The sequence below is a fragment of the Telopea speciosissima genome, chromosome 11 (assembly GCF_018873765.1).
Source record: "Telopea speciosissima isolate NSW1024214 ecotype Mountain lineage chromosome 11, Tspe_v1, whole genome shotgun sequence".
Lineage (NCBI taxonomy): Eukaryota > Viridiplantae > Streptophyta > Magnoliopsida > Proteales > Proteaceae > Telopea > Telopea speciosissima.
Genome location: NC_057926.1, coordinates 5,263,528 through 5,276,588, shown reverse-complemented (window position 1 = coordinate 5,276,588; position 13,061 = coordinate 5,263,528). Strand labels below are relative to the sequence as shown.

At 40.4% G+C, this 13,061-nt stretch overlaps 2 protein-coding genes across 2 annotated transcripts; both read right to left on the bottom strand.

The window, feature by feature from the left end:
• Positions 1-1,874: 1,874 nt before the first annotated feature.
• Positions 1,875-5,683, bottom strand: LOC122646237 (xylulose 5-phosphate/phosphate translocator, chloroplastic-like). The gene is made up of 3 exons (XM_043839740.1): positions 4,434-5,683; positions 2,554-2,563; positions 1,875-1,887 (listed from the first exon to the last, which is right to left on the bottom strand). Exon 1 carries the CDS (start codon positions 5,681-5,683, stop codon positions 4,442-4,444), a length of 1,242 nt encoding a protein of 413 aa, XP_043695675.1. The 3' UTR covers positions 1,875-1,887; positions 2,554-2,563; positions 4,434-4,441.
• Positions 5,684-10,385: 4,702 nt separating this feature from the next.
• LOC122646234 (putative glycosyltransferase YtcC) lies at positions 10,386-11,954 on the bottom strand. The gene has a single exon (XM_043839738.1). It carries the CDS (start codon positions 11,946-11,948, stop codon positions 10,479-10,481), a length of 1,470 nt encoding a protein of 489 aa, XP_043695673.1. The 5' UTR covers positions 11,949-11,954; the 3' UTR covers positions 10,386-10,478.
• Between the last annotated feature and the right edge of the window lie 1,107 nt (positions 11,955-13,061).

The following is a 13,061-nucleotide window of genomic DNA, read 5'->3' as shown; positions in this document are numbered from 1 at the left end:
CCTACCAAAGAACGTATCGCTGTACTATAACGCCAAGGTCAAGGAAAGGCTATTCCACCAGGGAGATTTAGTACTACGGAGGGCAAGCGCATCGCAGCCACGCATATGGGAAGTCGTCACCCAATCGGGAAGGACCCTACATAGTCTCCAAGCGTATACGCCCGTGGACTTACCGCTTGAAGACTCCAGGGGGCAAGAAGGTAGACCGTACCTGGAACTCAGAACATCTAAAGAAGTACTACCAGTAGAAGCATAGCAGAGTAGTGGTAGTGGTAACAGAAGCAGTAGCAGTAGGAGTAGCAGTAGACAACATCAAAGACAATGTGAATTTCAGTCAAAATAAAGAAATGTTGCAAGAATACTTGTCTTCTCCTACCACTCAATCGAATCACGGCCACTACATTAAGGTGATATGCCAACATCGAGGCTTCGTGCCTAAGGCGATATGCCAACACTGAGGCTTCGTGCCTAAGGCGGTATGCCAACACTGAGGCTTTGTGCCTAAGGCGATATGCCAACACGAGGCTTCGTGCCTAGGCGATATGCCAACACGAGGCTTCGTGCCTAAGGCGATATGCCAACACCGAGGCTTCGTGCCTAAGGCGGTATGCCAACACTGAGGCTTCGTGCCTAAGGCGATATGCCAACACTGAGGCTTCGTGCCTAAGGCGGTATGCCAACATCGAGGCTTCGTGCCTAAGGCGTATGCCAACATCGAGGCTTCGTGCCTAAGGCGATATGCCAACATCGAGGCTTCATGCCTAAGGCGACATGCCAACACCGAGGCTTCAAGCCTAAGGCAACATGCCAACACTGAGGCTTCATGCCTAAGGTGCCATGCCACCATTGAGGCTCTACGCCTAAGGCGTTAACTATAAAGGGACAGAAAAACTCATACTGAATACTCACTATTCATCTGTTTGCGCCAGGAGATCTAACTTTGGCATCGGAGAGCCCTAGGCCGGGACCACACCGGTTCTCTCTGATTGACCCCTTTGGTCCACTTGCAGGTGACGGCACTCGCAGGACCGCTCGACGATTTCTTGACGCAACACTGTTCTATATGAAGAATAGGTACAACAATACTTGTAATGACTGAGAATGTATGTATAAACAGTACTTAAGGTAGCAAAGTTTAGATTTCAGCTTTCCAAAACTGGATTTTCAAAGATCTCCTTTCCTATGTCAAAATAAAAATTTGTGTCTAAGTTCCACTAAAGAGAAAGTATTTACACTCTTAAGATTCATATTTGGAACCCCTATATATCTTGAAACCCAATCAACTATTTCTTACTTTTTGTATAAGATGTTTAGGTAACGATGAATGGTATATCATCCCTATCTTTTCCATATATTCTCTCATTTTCACCAATTCATTAATCAATTATGGGCTTTTAGTATATATCCTTAGCGTCCAAGAACCTACAAATTGTATCCTCTTGAGGTTTTTAGATTAGGCTTATTTAGAGCCTCCTTTGTTTTTCTTTGATTGGGGCTATGTATATATACTTCTTGTTTTTTTCAATAAAATTCAATTCACCCCCCAAAAAATATATATATCTTGGGAAGTATAATTAGACTATGAGCTTTATTTTGAGTCAATTATTTTTATTAGATGTCTTATTTGTTTAGGAAAGGAGATAAGCAGTCATTGGAGTTACAATTTTGGAGTTAGATACATATTAGAAGTCTTTATTTTTAAATATGGTCAATATTAGAGTTTGAAAACAAGGCTTTGATTGTTTGGAATAGTTTAATTAAGATTTTGCCTATTTTCAAGAATATGGTGTGCTATAGAGTGGGGATTAGTACTTCAATTCTGCCTATTTATACATATTAACCGAAAAGAGAGAGAGAGAGAGAGAGATAGAGATATATTAGATATAAGTTTTACCTTTGAATAAGAAACATAAGATCAATAGAGCCAATAGTATTTTGGATTTTCAAAGATGAAAGCAAAAAGTATTATTTTTAGTATGATCATTGGTATGCTCTTTGATGAGAAAAATGAATTATTACTTGATTAGATAAGAATGGTTTTTGGAGGATGATGGGTAGTGTGAATGTGAGTACCTAATCGGATGTTTTTCTAATATGAGGGATGGTGTAAATACACAATATATGAATGATTGGTGACCTTATAGTATATTATTTAAGCGCACCATCCCTGTTCAGTCATAATAAGTATGATGTATGGATTTGGAAGATAAGGGCATTATATGCTTTTTCTTACCCCCTTCACTTCAATCAATATAAAAACATGGCAGACAAGAGGGGTTATTAGAAAAGTTTTTCATCTAAAGTGCTAAATTATGTTTTGAATTGTAGATCAATGTATAAATGTCTACCAATGACGAACACGATGAGAGTTATCAAAAGTGCAAGAAAGCAATTATATTAGGGGTTGTTGCTACTGCTATAAGAGCGGAGCATTATAATAAAATGTTTCTCGGGTAAAGCGCCGGACCGTGGTGAGTCTCTACGTGGACTTCAAGAGACTAAGAGAATTATTGGTGTGTGCTACAGTACATCTCGAAACATCATAAGAAGGAGTAGAATGACATTTTTTAGTTTATGTCAATTGGTGCGAGAGAGGGGACTTCTGCGTGAAACCAAATCAGTGCAAGTGGAAGAACAGATAGTCATGTTTTTACAAATAGTCGGCCACCACATGAAGAATCGTAAAAGTCTGCATGATTTTGGACATTCTGGGGAGACTGTAAGGAGGTATTTTAATCTTGTATTGGGTGTAATATTGAATTTGTACCCAGTATTTTTGAAGCCTCCAAGCACAATAACACGAGCGAATAGCTGATAACTGTAGAAGCTTCTACCTTTACTTCAAAGATTGCATTGGGGCTATTGATGGTTCACATATCCCTGCGTGGGTACCGATTAACGAACATATCGATTTCATGATACATATGGAAATATTTCGCAAAATATCTTAGCTGCCTACGATTTCGATATGAGATTTACATGCATACTAGCTGGTTGGGAAGAATCGGCATCTGATTCATGAATATTAGATGATGCACTTCATAGGAATGGAGAAGGAAGGATAGTTGTACCAGATGGTAAATACTATCTTGTTGATGCTGGCTTTGCCAACCAAAAGGGCTTCTTGAGATCATACCAGAATGTTTGTTATCATCTGAAAGAATGGGAGAACAGTCATCAAGCACCAGCTGATGAGTCATAAAATCACCCTTCGCTCAAAGAGCGACAAGTGGACGGACCGAAGTTGAACCGAGGGTCGAACCGAGACAAAGGGTGCGGCACTAAACCGGCCACCGAAGGGAAGGACGATCACACTGATCACCAACATGGCCGAGCGCCGTGACCGAGCACCAAGTTCATCGAGCACTGACCTGAGCCGGCTCTGATCGGCCATACGACCGATGGTCGCCGGGGGCGAGCGCTAGGCCGAGCACCAGTATGGTCTTGGGTCGACTGAGCTGAGCATAACACTTATGATTCAACTCAATTATCACCTGTGCTGAGCACGAAACCGAGCACCAAGGGCACAACCGCCCGAGGCCGAGGCCTCTCCAGAAGCAGTAACAATGCCTCACCTGGGATCACAGAGCCACGTCAGCATGCCCCGACAATCATGGGGTACGAATCGGGCAGCGATCTGGCGATAGAATCAAATCGCACTCCCACAGGGACTCTTACCTTATTAAGAGTCTGACTCCGAGAATAACTCTCCTGGTCACTCCATATGGAAGAGCCCAACCAAAAAAGGACTCTTACCATACCAGGACTCATCCGGCCGACTCCACTCATCCTATAAATACCCAGGTATGGAGCTCAAACACTCATCTCACTTTTCACTAAGTTGATACATTATTGCACCGGAGACCTAACTTAAGCATCGGAGAGTCCTTCGTCAGAGCCACACCGGCTCTCTTGTGCTCACTCGATTTTTGCAGGCTCATCCGTGGGCGAACCTGGCGACGGAGGTTTTCACACGCAACACCAGCTAATAAAAATGAGTTATTTAATTTACGACATTCCAGATTGAGAAATATAATTGAACGTGCGTTTTATATGTTGAAATCAAAATTTAAGTTATTGAAAAGCCAGGCGGAATACCCTTATAAGACGCAAACCAGGATATGAGAGTTTTCTTGCTGAGAACCCAAACTTTAAGCTAGAAAACAATTTATCATGCATAACCCATGTGTTAATAACATCTGCAACATTACGCAGTTTTTTTTTTTTGGAGAAGATTAAGCAGGTTAACAGACCACATAAACATGTTCCTTTCCACCAACTGCAAAACTGTGAGTGAAAACATGTTTCAAAGTTGTACAATTGTTTCTTAGTAGTAGGAACAGATCAGTACAAACTAGAAAAATGAAGATGAACATTATGACTAGTGTGTCAAATGTATTAAGGAAAAGCAATAGAGTGGAGGTGAAGAAATCAACAAATTTCAGCTCTTCTTTTCACCTTCAAGCTTCTTTGCCTTATTAGCTGTTGTCGCCTGGGAATACAGAAAAGTCCCAAAGATTGCAATGGCAGATCCCAAAGCATTCAAAGGCCTTACAGGATTCCTGAAAACCAGAATTGATGAGACAATCACAACCACCCTCTTCATTGTGTTTCCCACTGAGAATGTCAATGGACTAATCTGATCAAGAGCTTGGTAAGAGGACTGATTATACAAATGGTAGAAAACCCCAGATATGATCACCCAAAGATATAAGGTTGATGGTTTCCCAACGGCCACAAGAGCTCTTCTATAGCCTTCAACCCATTGAGATCCTTCAACAAACACAGCAACTGGAAAAAGATAGAGCAGTGAAATTATAGTTATCCATCCATATAAGTTCAGCCCATTTACTTCTTTGAAGCTCTGTAAGCTCTTTTTTGAATAAATGTTTCTAAGAACGAATCCCACATTACTAATCAGAGCTCCCCACAGGCCTTGAAAGTTGAAGGAGACTTCAGTAACTGCAGCGAGAGAACAACCCATCACAATAGGAAGGATTGAGAGCCAGACATTAAATGGGTATGTGTCACCAAGGAAGGATGAGAATACAACTGAGAAGACAGGTTCCGATGATTTGATTACATGGGTGAAGGAGACTGCAACCTTAGAGAATGAAACACAAGCAGAGATATGACCTATTGTATGGAACAGAGCAGGACCCAGGAGAGCTATAATGAAGGATTTCGATATCTTTGGGCAAGGCTGGAGTTTTAATGACCAGAGGAAGAACATCCAAACAGATCCAACAAAGAGCTGAAACGAAGCGAGCAGCCATGGGAAAGGAAAGAGGTTTAATACCTTCTTGTTGTAGATGTTGAAGACGATGTTCTGGAAGTACCAGAGACCAAAAATCAGAGCAAGCTGAAGGGTCTGTGGCTTTGAATCTTCGGTATCCCTTTCTGGGTTGGCCTCAGGAGCTGCTCTGAGGAGATGTGATGTGGGTTTTGAGGGAAGACGAAATGGGAAACCATTTAATTTACTGAAACTGCTGGTTTTGCTCCCTGTTTCATGGATTTGGGAGGTGGGTTTGTTGAATAAACCGGATGGGGATTCTGGGTTTCTTCGAACAGAAAGGTAAGAACATGTGGAGAATCTAGGGTCAGATTTGGAGAAAGCGATGGTGGAGTTTTGATTAATGTAGGGGAAAGAAGGAAGGGGATTCAAAGTATACATTATCTTCATGCCTTTTCTGTTAAACTGTGTCTGTGTGTGTGAGAGACAGAGACTACATGTTTCTCAGTTCAAGCAGATGATAAAAATCGGGAGGAGATGGTTTTTTTGCCAAAAATAAATAAATTTGAATATTAGTTCTGTTGCGGACCTAGTTCCTGTGCATCCGGGCAGTCGGGTTGTATGCGCAGTGCTAGATTCAAGGTGGTGCACTTTGATTGCCTTACCCTTGCCCAAGCCTTGCCTAAACAAAAGTAAGGCGATCAAAGCGCAGACCTTGAGTCTGGCACTGCACACGCAGCCCAGCTGCCCGGATGCACAGACTCAAGTTCTCGCAACTGGCTCAAGAAAAGACCCAACCTAACCAACTTGTCAAATTTCCATTTCCAATTCCAAAAATATAAGGAATTTAATAGATGTGGTCATAGACTCATAGGGATTGACTTTAAGTGACATCTGTTTTGTTTTTTTGTTGGGTTAAATGTGTGATATATATATATTTTTTTATTGCTCCTTATTTTGTTGTAATTTTTTTTTAAAGTCAAGCCAGGTGTAAAAAATAAAAATAAAAATTTTAAGCATGACCATGTACACACACGGACATGTCTTCAATTGTTGGATGAAAAGAGAGGGGGATGTGTTATCATGATTTTTGTGCATGGTATCAAATCGGGTATTGATCATCTTCAAAAACGATACGATACTGATATGGTACCAACATGGATTCAAATAGTTTTAACCTCTGATTTTTCTGTAAAAAAGGTTTTTTTTTTTACTATTTTACCCCTTACCTGTACCATTTCATCTAGCCAATATCGGCCAAATATCGATATTGATCACCTTCCAAACTTTGTAGTATCAGCCGTATTGGGCGATCTGATACCGATACCTCAAACCATGTGTGTTATTATACTTCTACCCCAACCCCCATCCATAAGTTGAATGGCAAAACTGTATATGTATATAATTACACATAAAAACTGAGTTAAAAAAATGATTTCCAAAAATTAATTTATCATTATGATCATTATAAAAAATTGTCAGTATTTTGTACATTTTTCTACACCTTAAGGATTGGCAATAAGAAAATCCCTTCTCTATGCCAAATACAGAAAACGTACTTGGCAGATGCTTTTTCACATCTTTTCATTTGATCATTAGGAAGGACCCTGGTTCATTCGGATATATGAACTTTGAGACAACCAAAATTTGTCTGACTTTTTTAATCCATAAGGTCCGAAGCAGAAAATTTGTCTCACAGAATCTATCTGCCTTTAGTATGTAACGGGTCGAGTCCAAGGTATGAGTAATCAATATTGTATTTACCAAAAAAAAAAAAAAAAATCAATATTGTTGGTATCAGTCTCGGCCGGTACCGATCTGATACAAATCTGGATCGATGGTAAAGCCAATAGGTTATAATGATACATGATATTAACAAGTTTTAAAAAACAATAAAAAATGATAAAAATTATTGGATTGGTTTTTTATGTGAATCGATCAATTTCGGCCGATCCGAAACCGATTACCAAAACATAGTTGAGTCAGGATTCAGGAATGCCACCCTGTAACTGTTGTTCTAATATATTATTTTTAAAAGCATTCAAATATTCAAATTATTAAATCCTATCCATTTTTAGCACATGACATGTTTTCAGACCAAAACCAATAACCAAGCAGGATCCTTGATTGGGTTTTGGCTCATGAGCTGCTCTATGCAGCATGCTCTAGGGGAGGGGAGGGAAAGAGGATGCATTCAGCTAAGGTAAAACTAACGTTTGCCAACTTTGGTGAACCATGCAAAGTTCACCAGTCCGTGGGTTCCACAGCCCATGGAGGGTTGGGATCTGTCTCCACTACTCCCTATGTGGATAACTGATCCCAACTCAAGTTCACTAGTAGCCTCGTAAGTTTTGAGACTTTTGACAAGAAATAGTAGAGGTTTTTTTTTTGGTATAAAATGGAGTAAAATGTTTGGACAAGTTTTCCTCCACCCATAGAGGACGACGGTTCACCCACCATTTTAAGGTTTACAAACCCCTCCTAGAGTTTTTGTATGTTCTAAAATACAGTTTCAATACCTATTCTCGTCCTCTCCCGCCCCTCGGTGAATGGGACCCCATTCACCATGGGTGGAGGGAAACTCGGCCCTAAATGTTGTGAGGCTGAAACTTGGTTTTTGATTGTTGTTGCATATATGCTAAAGAGGTTTCAAGTATGTTGAATACTTGTATTAAGGGAAGCACGATGTAACGCTTTACTTGGGCTCTAAATATGAGATATTGCGCAGCTATAAATCATATTTTTTATTTGACGTATCTTTTTCAAAACTTGGTGAGTTGGACGAGTCAAACTTTGTCATGGAAATTCATGTGTTTTTTTTTTTTTTAAATAATTTGTAGCATCTTCCTTCTTCTCCTCTTTCGCATTCTCCCCTTTCGCATGGAGAGATTGAGGCTATGGTTCCTTCACAATGAGGGAAAAGAGAAGAAGAGGGGGGGTTAATATTGAAAACAACAAAGAAATTTTTTAGGGTTTTGTTTAGTTGTAGACCGAGCTTATGGTCTATGAATAGTATATGACTAAATAAAAAAACCAAGACTCGGTGAATTTCACATGACTTGAACAAAATACTGAGTCAATAAAAACTCTGACTAACTCAAGCCTATTCTAATAATTTCTTAAACCTAAATAAATCTTCATGACTCCTAACCAAGTTTCATGGTTTTTTTTATTCTACTTGGATATGGGAGATTCGCTCAAGTCAAAACCTGATTTTCCAACTATGTATTAGACCTTGTTAAGGAGTTATTCTAGAGTTGGAAATTTAATTAAGACTTGCCTAAAGCCTACAACCTGAAAAGATACTATTGCTTTGGAATAACTCTGAATGAAAATGGCATATAATAAGACACAACTTATAGCGCCGAGGTCCTCTATTGCCAAGCTGCCCCTACTGCCATGTGCGCCCAAACACAGCAAGGCGGCGAAAAGACCGTCCTACCCCTATCCGAGCGCCTTGCCCGAACATGTGCGAGACGGCCTTTACCACCTTGTTGTGTCGGGGGTGCATGACAATAGGAACAGCTCGAAAGTAGAGGATCCGAATCCTAACTTGTAAATGTGTGATTATCCTGAAAGACTGAAAGTGTGACACCTAATCAAGAATGGAAGCCCTCACTACTGCCATCTGAATATCTGATTGCATCAAATTTTTTTTTTTTGTTAAATACTGATTGCACCATTCTTTGCTATTATTTTAGGCAAAAGTTTGATTGATAAAAAGGAATCTTTAGGTGGTCCAATTAGTTTTGTCATGTGGTAAGGTAATGTGACAATTTTGAGGATCCAGATCCTCTATGGTGCGCTGCCCATAGTGGCCTAAGTGGTGCACACTGAGTCACGCGTGCAAAGATCGCCTTACCCCTGCCCAAACGCCTTGCCCCAGTGGGGGTAATGCGGTCATTGCATGCGCGGCCCAGTATGCGCCGCACAAGCCGCTACGGGCAGCTGCGCGTAGACGATTTGAATTGCAATTTTGAACATTAGATATCTTTGGGTGGAACTCATTCTAAGCATTGGGGTTTCTCAACCCTAAACCCACCCACAAGCTGAAAGTCTCAACCCATCAGAATTTTCGAGCCCAAATTGCATTAGAGAGGATTATAATTATAGGGAGAGGGTTCTTTGAGCAAGGAGCACACTAATGAGGTGTGGCAAAATGGTATCGTACTTATGAAGGCAACGATGTCATTTCATGTCAGAAAGAGAGAGATAAACACAGTGCTAGGTTGCCTTTCCCATCGGCTCAGATAATAGGCAACAACAACTTAGCCTTATCCCAACTACATGGGGTCGGCTACATGGATCGTTGCCCTCCAATCAGCTCTATTCGAGGTCATACTTGATACAAAGACTAAGCTCCCTAAAAAAGTGCATTTTTCTCACCACTTCTCTTAAGGTCATTTTAGGTATACGTTATCTCTTTTATTGGGTTGAGAGCATCCCCTCAAATAAAGGCTTCCACGGCCGATTGACAAAAATGAGGAACCCAAATTGCATGAGCAATAGGTCTTACATATAAAGGGTCATATTGCACTCTTCCGTATTAGGCCATCAAAAAGCATCCATCAAATATGATCATATCACCTCAAACAACTTTCTCATTATTATTATTTATTGGAGTTGCTCTCATGTCAACTCCAATATGATCAATCCTTAATTTATTCACAAAACTATCTCAACATCGTTATCTCCGCTACATTGAATTTATTAGTGTGATACTTCTTAAATGCCCAAGACAATCGACTCAGAGAACCTTTCCCATAATTATATGTAGAGATTGTTTCATAGAGTTTATATACTTGGACCTTGACCAACTTAATTTATTAATTTATTGGAATTAATAATTAAGTGAGTAAATGGAAGCCAAGGTGAAGCCATCAAAATATTGATAACTCGAGCCTTAGTGGAGCCCACTAATTAAAGAATCCAAGGCAGCTGGATCGGCCAAAGTACACTTGTAGCTAGCCATAACTCTAATCATATCACATCGACATAAAGTATGAAATGATCACCCCACCCTTCACCTTGATGTCGTGTTTCCATTGATCATGCACTGACATAGGGGTCACGCAACCTGACATCAAATCTCCTCTCTACTTAATTATTTAAAAGAAAAAATACAAATAAATTATCATGTGACACTGAATTAAAAAAAATGGTAATTCACTACTTAAGTATCATCAAATAAATTCTTACAGCTAGGAGAGCTTGTAATTCTTTGCTATTATTCTAAAGTATTCTTCTAAGACATAGGATACTTACAAAACGTCTGATTCTTTATACAAAGGAACAACCTCTCATATGCCAATGCCATTTTTCTTGCTGTAAACATGGAAGTTGCATAATTCCGGCATGCCTTCCCTCTCTTCTCTAGCCTCTCTGCTCCTTCCTTCACAACTGCCTCCAATGCTTCAAACAATGACTCAACATTTGGCGAAAACATGAAACCAAATTCATCATCGACGACTATAGTCCCTTTTATACTAGGGAATCGCGGCGCTAGAACCGGTTTTCCACTCATCATCGCTTCCATTAGAGTAAGATCAAGCCCTTGTGGACGTAGGGTAGGGTTCACAAATATATCAATGGAGTTATAGAAGGCCCCTAATTCCGTAGGGCGCATCGACCCCAAAACGATTACTCGACGGCCTAAATCCTTGTAACGACTTTCCCATGGTCCGGAACCGGCGACGATTAAGTAAACATTGGGGTGCTTCTTGAGTAACCTAGAGAAAGCTTCATGGAGTAGAGGATGACCCTTATCCTTTACCAATCTTCCAGCCACACCCATTACAAGACTAGCATGTTGGGGTACACCAACCCTAACCCTAAAATCATGCCCTAATTTCTTATCTTGACCAAAATCCCTTTCATCTACACCATTAAGAATTACATGTACCCTACCATTAGGGATTTGATACACATCCCTTAACATCTCACCACAACTATCACTTATAGCAACATGGTGAGCATAGTTTTTGAAAAACCTAATTTCCTTCAAAATAGTGGGAATTACTCCTTGAATTTTCTTTTCAAAAGAAGGGGACATGGGTTCATTAAATTTACGTACCAAATCTTGGTATATATCAGATTGTAGGCTCTCTAGGGCAATTCCATGCCAAGAAACTGCAAGATTTGGAAGGTCACGAGCTAACCAATGAGGAAGTGCCACACTTTCCGAATGAAGAACATCGAACGGTTCTCGTTGGTTCTCAACCTCAAACTGTGACCATGCTAGGTTATAACGCCATCTTCCTGGTTCACCTTCATGAAAATGGATTTTTGGGGAAGAAATATTAGGGCTTCCACTGGGTTGATCTACATGACCATCTATCTCTTCTGAGGGAGGTGAAGTATAGACATGAATACGATGTCCACGAAGTGCCAGAGCTGTATGTAATGTGAAGGCATGGCGTTCCATGCCACCAGGTGCTGAACTAATAGGCCATTTCCGAGAGAAGACCGCGATTTTGAGAGAGGTGAGTGGTGGTTCTTCGACGAATTGTAGACGATTCCACGCGAATTCCGACTTACGGAGATCGCCGGACCATTGGTTGATAAGGGTTGAGGAGGTGTTGCAGATGAAGGTGGAAGAAGTGTGGAGGAGGAAGAAAGTAGGAATTGTGAAGAGAACAATGAAGAAAAGGGTAGTGCATAGGTTGGATTGGGAGGGGAAATTGGGCTTTTTGGATTTGCTGTTGGAAGCTGCCATTGGGGTTTGGATGAGATGTTGAGGGGTGTTAGTTTTTTTAATCAAAGAGGAGAGTTATGCAAGAAAAGCTACTAAAGTAGGCAGTTTTAAGGAGCGGTGGGCACGCACTGAAGCAAGTGCGGTGGGCTGGAGTTCACTTTGAGTGCGTTTCTCACGCTTCCTTGGACCAAACTCTAATGTGGATTCTCGTGCTAATCGGTGCTTTTGCACTTCCAAGGATTTTCAAAGTTGGATTTTTGACAAAGAGACTCCTCTCTCTCTCTTTCTCTCTCGATGAAGGTGAAGTCAACTATGGAGGACACATTCTTACCAAAAAAAACAATAACTATGGAGAGCACATCGAGAGGATTGCTCATCCACTAATTAAGCACATCCACTTAATTAATTAGGTAGCCCTTGCCTTCAAAAAAAACAAAAACCTTAATTAAGTTGCAATCTCTCTTGAGGAATAAAGTGGCGTATGTATGAGATTGAGCACATGGAGGGCCTTTATTTGTAAAGCAAGGTGAGGAAATTTCAATATGTACGCTATCTTGAGATGAATGAGTTGATCGATTTACAAAACGCTCCACTAATCCCATGTAGGGCATCCAAATTTTTTTTCAATCACTCATCCAACGACTGGAAAGACTTAGATACATATCCGAATATTTGTCCATCATTGGATGAGTCGCTAAAGAGTAATTGGAGTTAGTGAGAATCTTTTTCCGATACTGATTCGACCTGAGATTACGAACCATGATCCCACCTCATAGGGGGTTGGGTTGAGAGGTGTTATAGCTTACAATTATGTTCTACCTCCTTCCCCACCCCCCACCCCCCAAATGGACAAAAAACCATAATGCATGTTGGGATTTTGAATGTGCTACTAATGGCTATGACCCTATGAGATTAAATATAGGAGTAGGTTGTTAATTAATAGATGGGATTGTTTAATATGGATTGGTTTGGATTGATAAATTAAGATCTGTGTATATGATTGGAGAAACACTAACTCGTCTCGGGTCATTATTAATCTTCCTATAGGAAGGAATGTCTGAAATACCCATTATTAATTTTCAGGAAGTAGTTTTCTGTATAGGAGTGTGGCCTACGCTTGCACTCTCATGTATC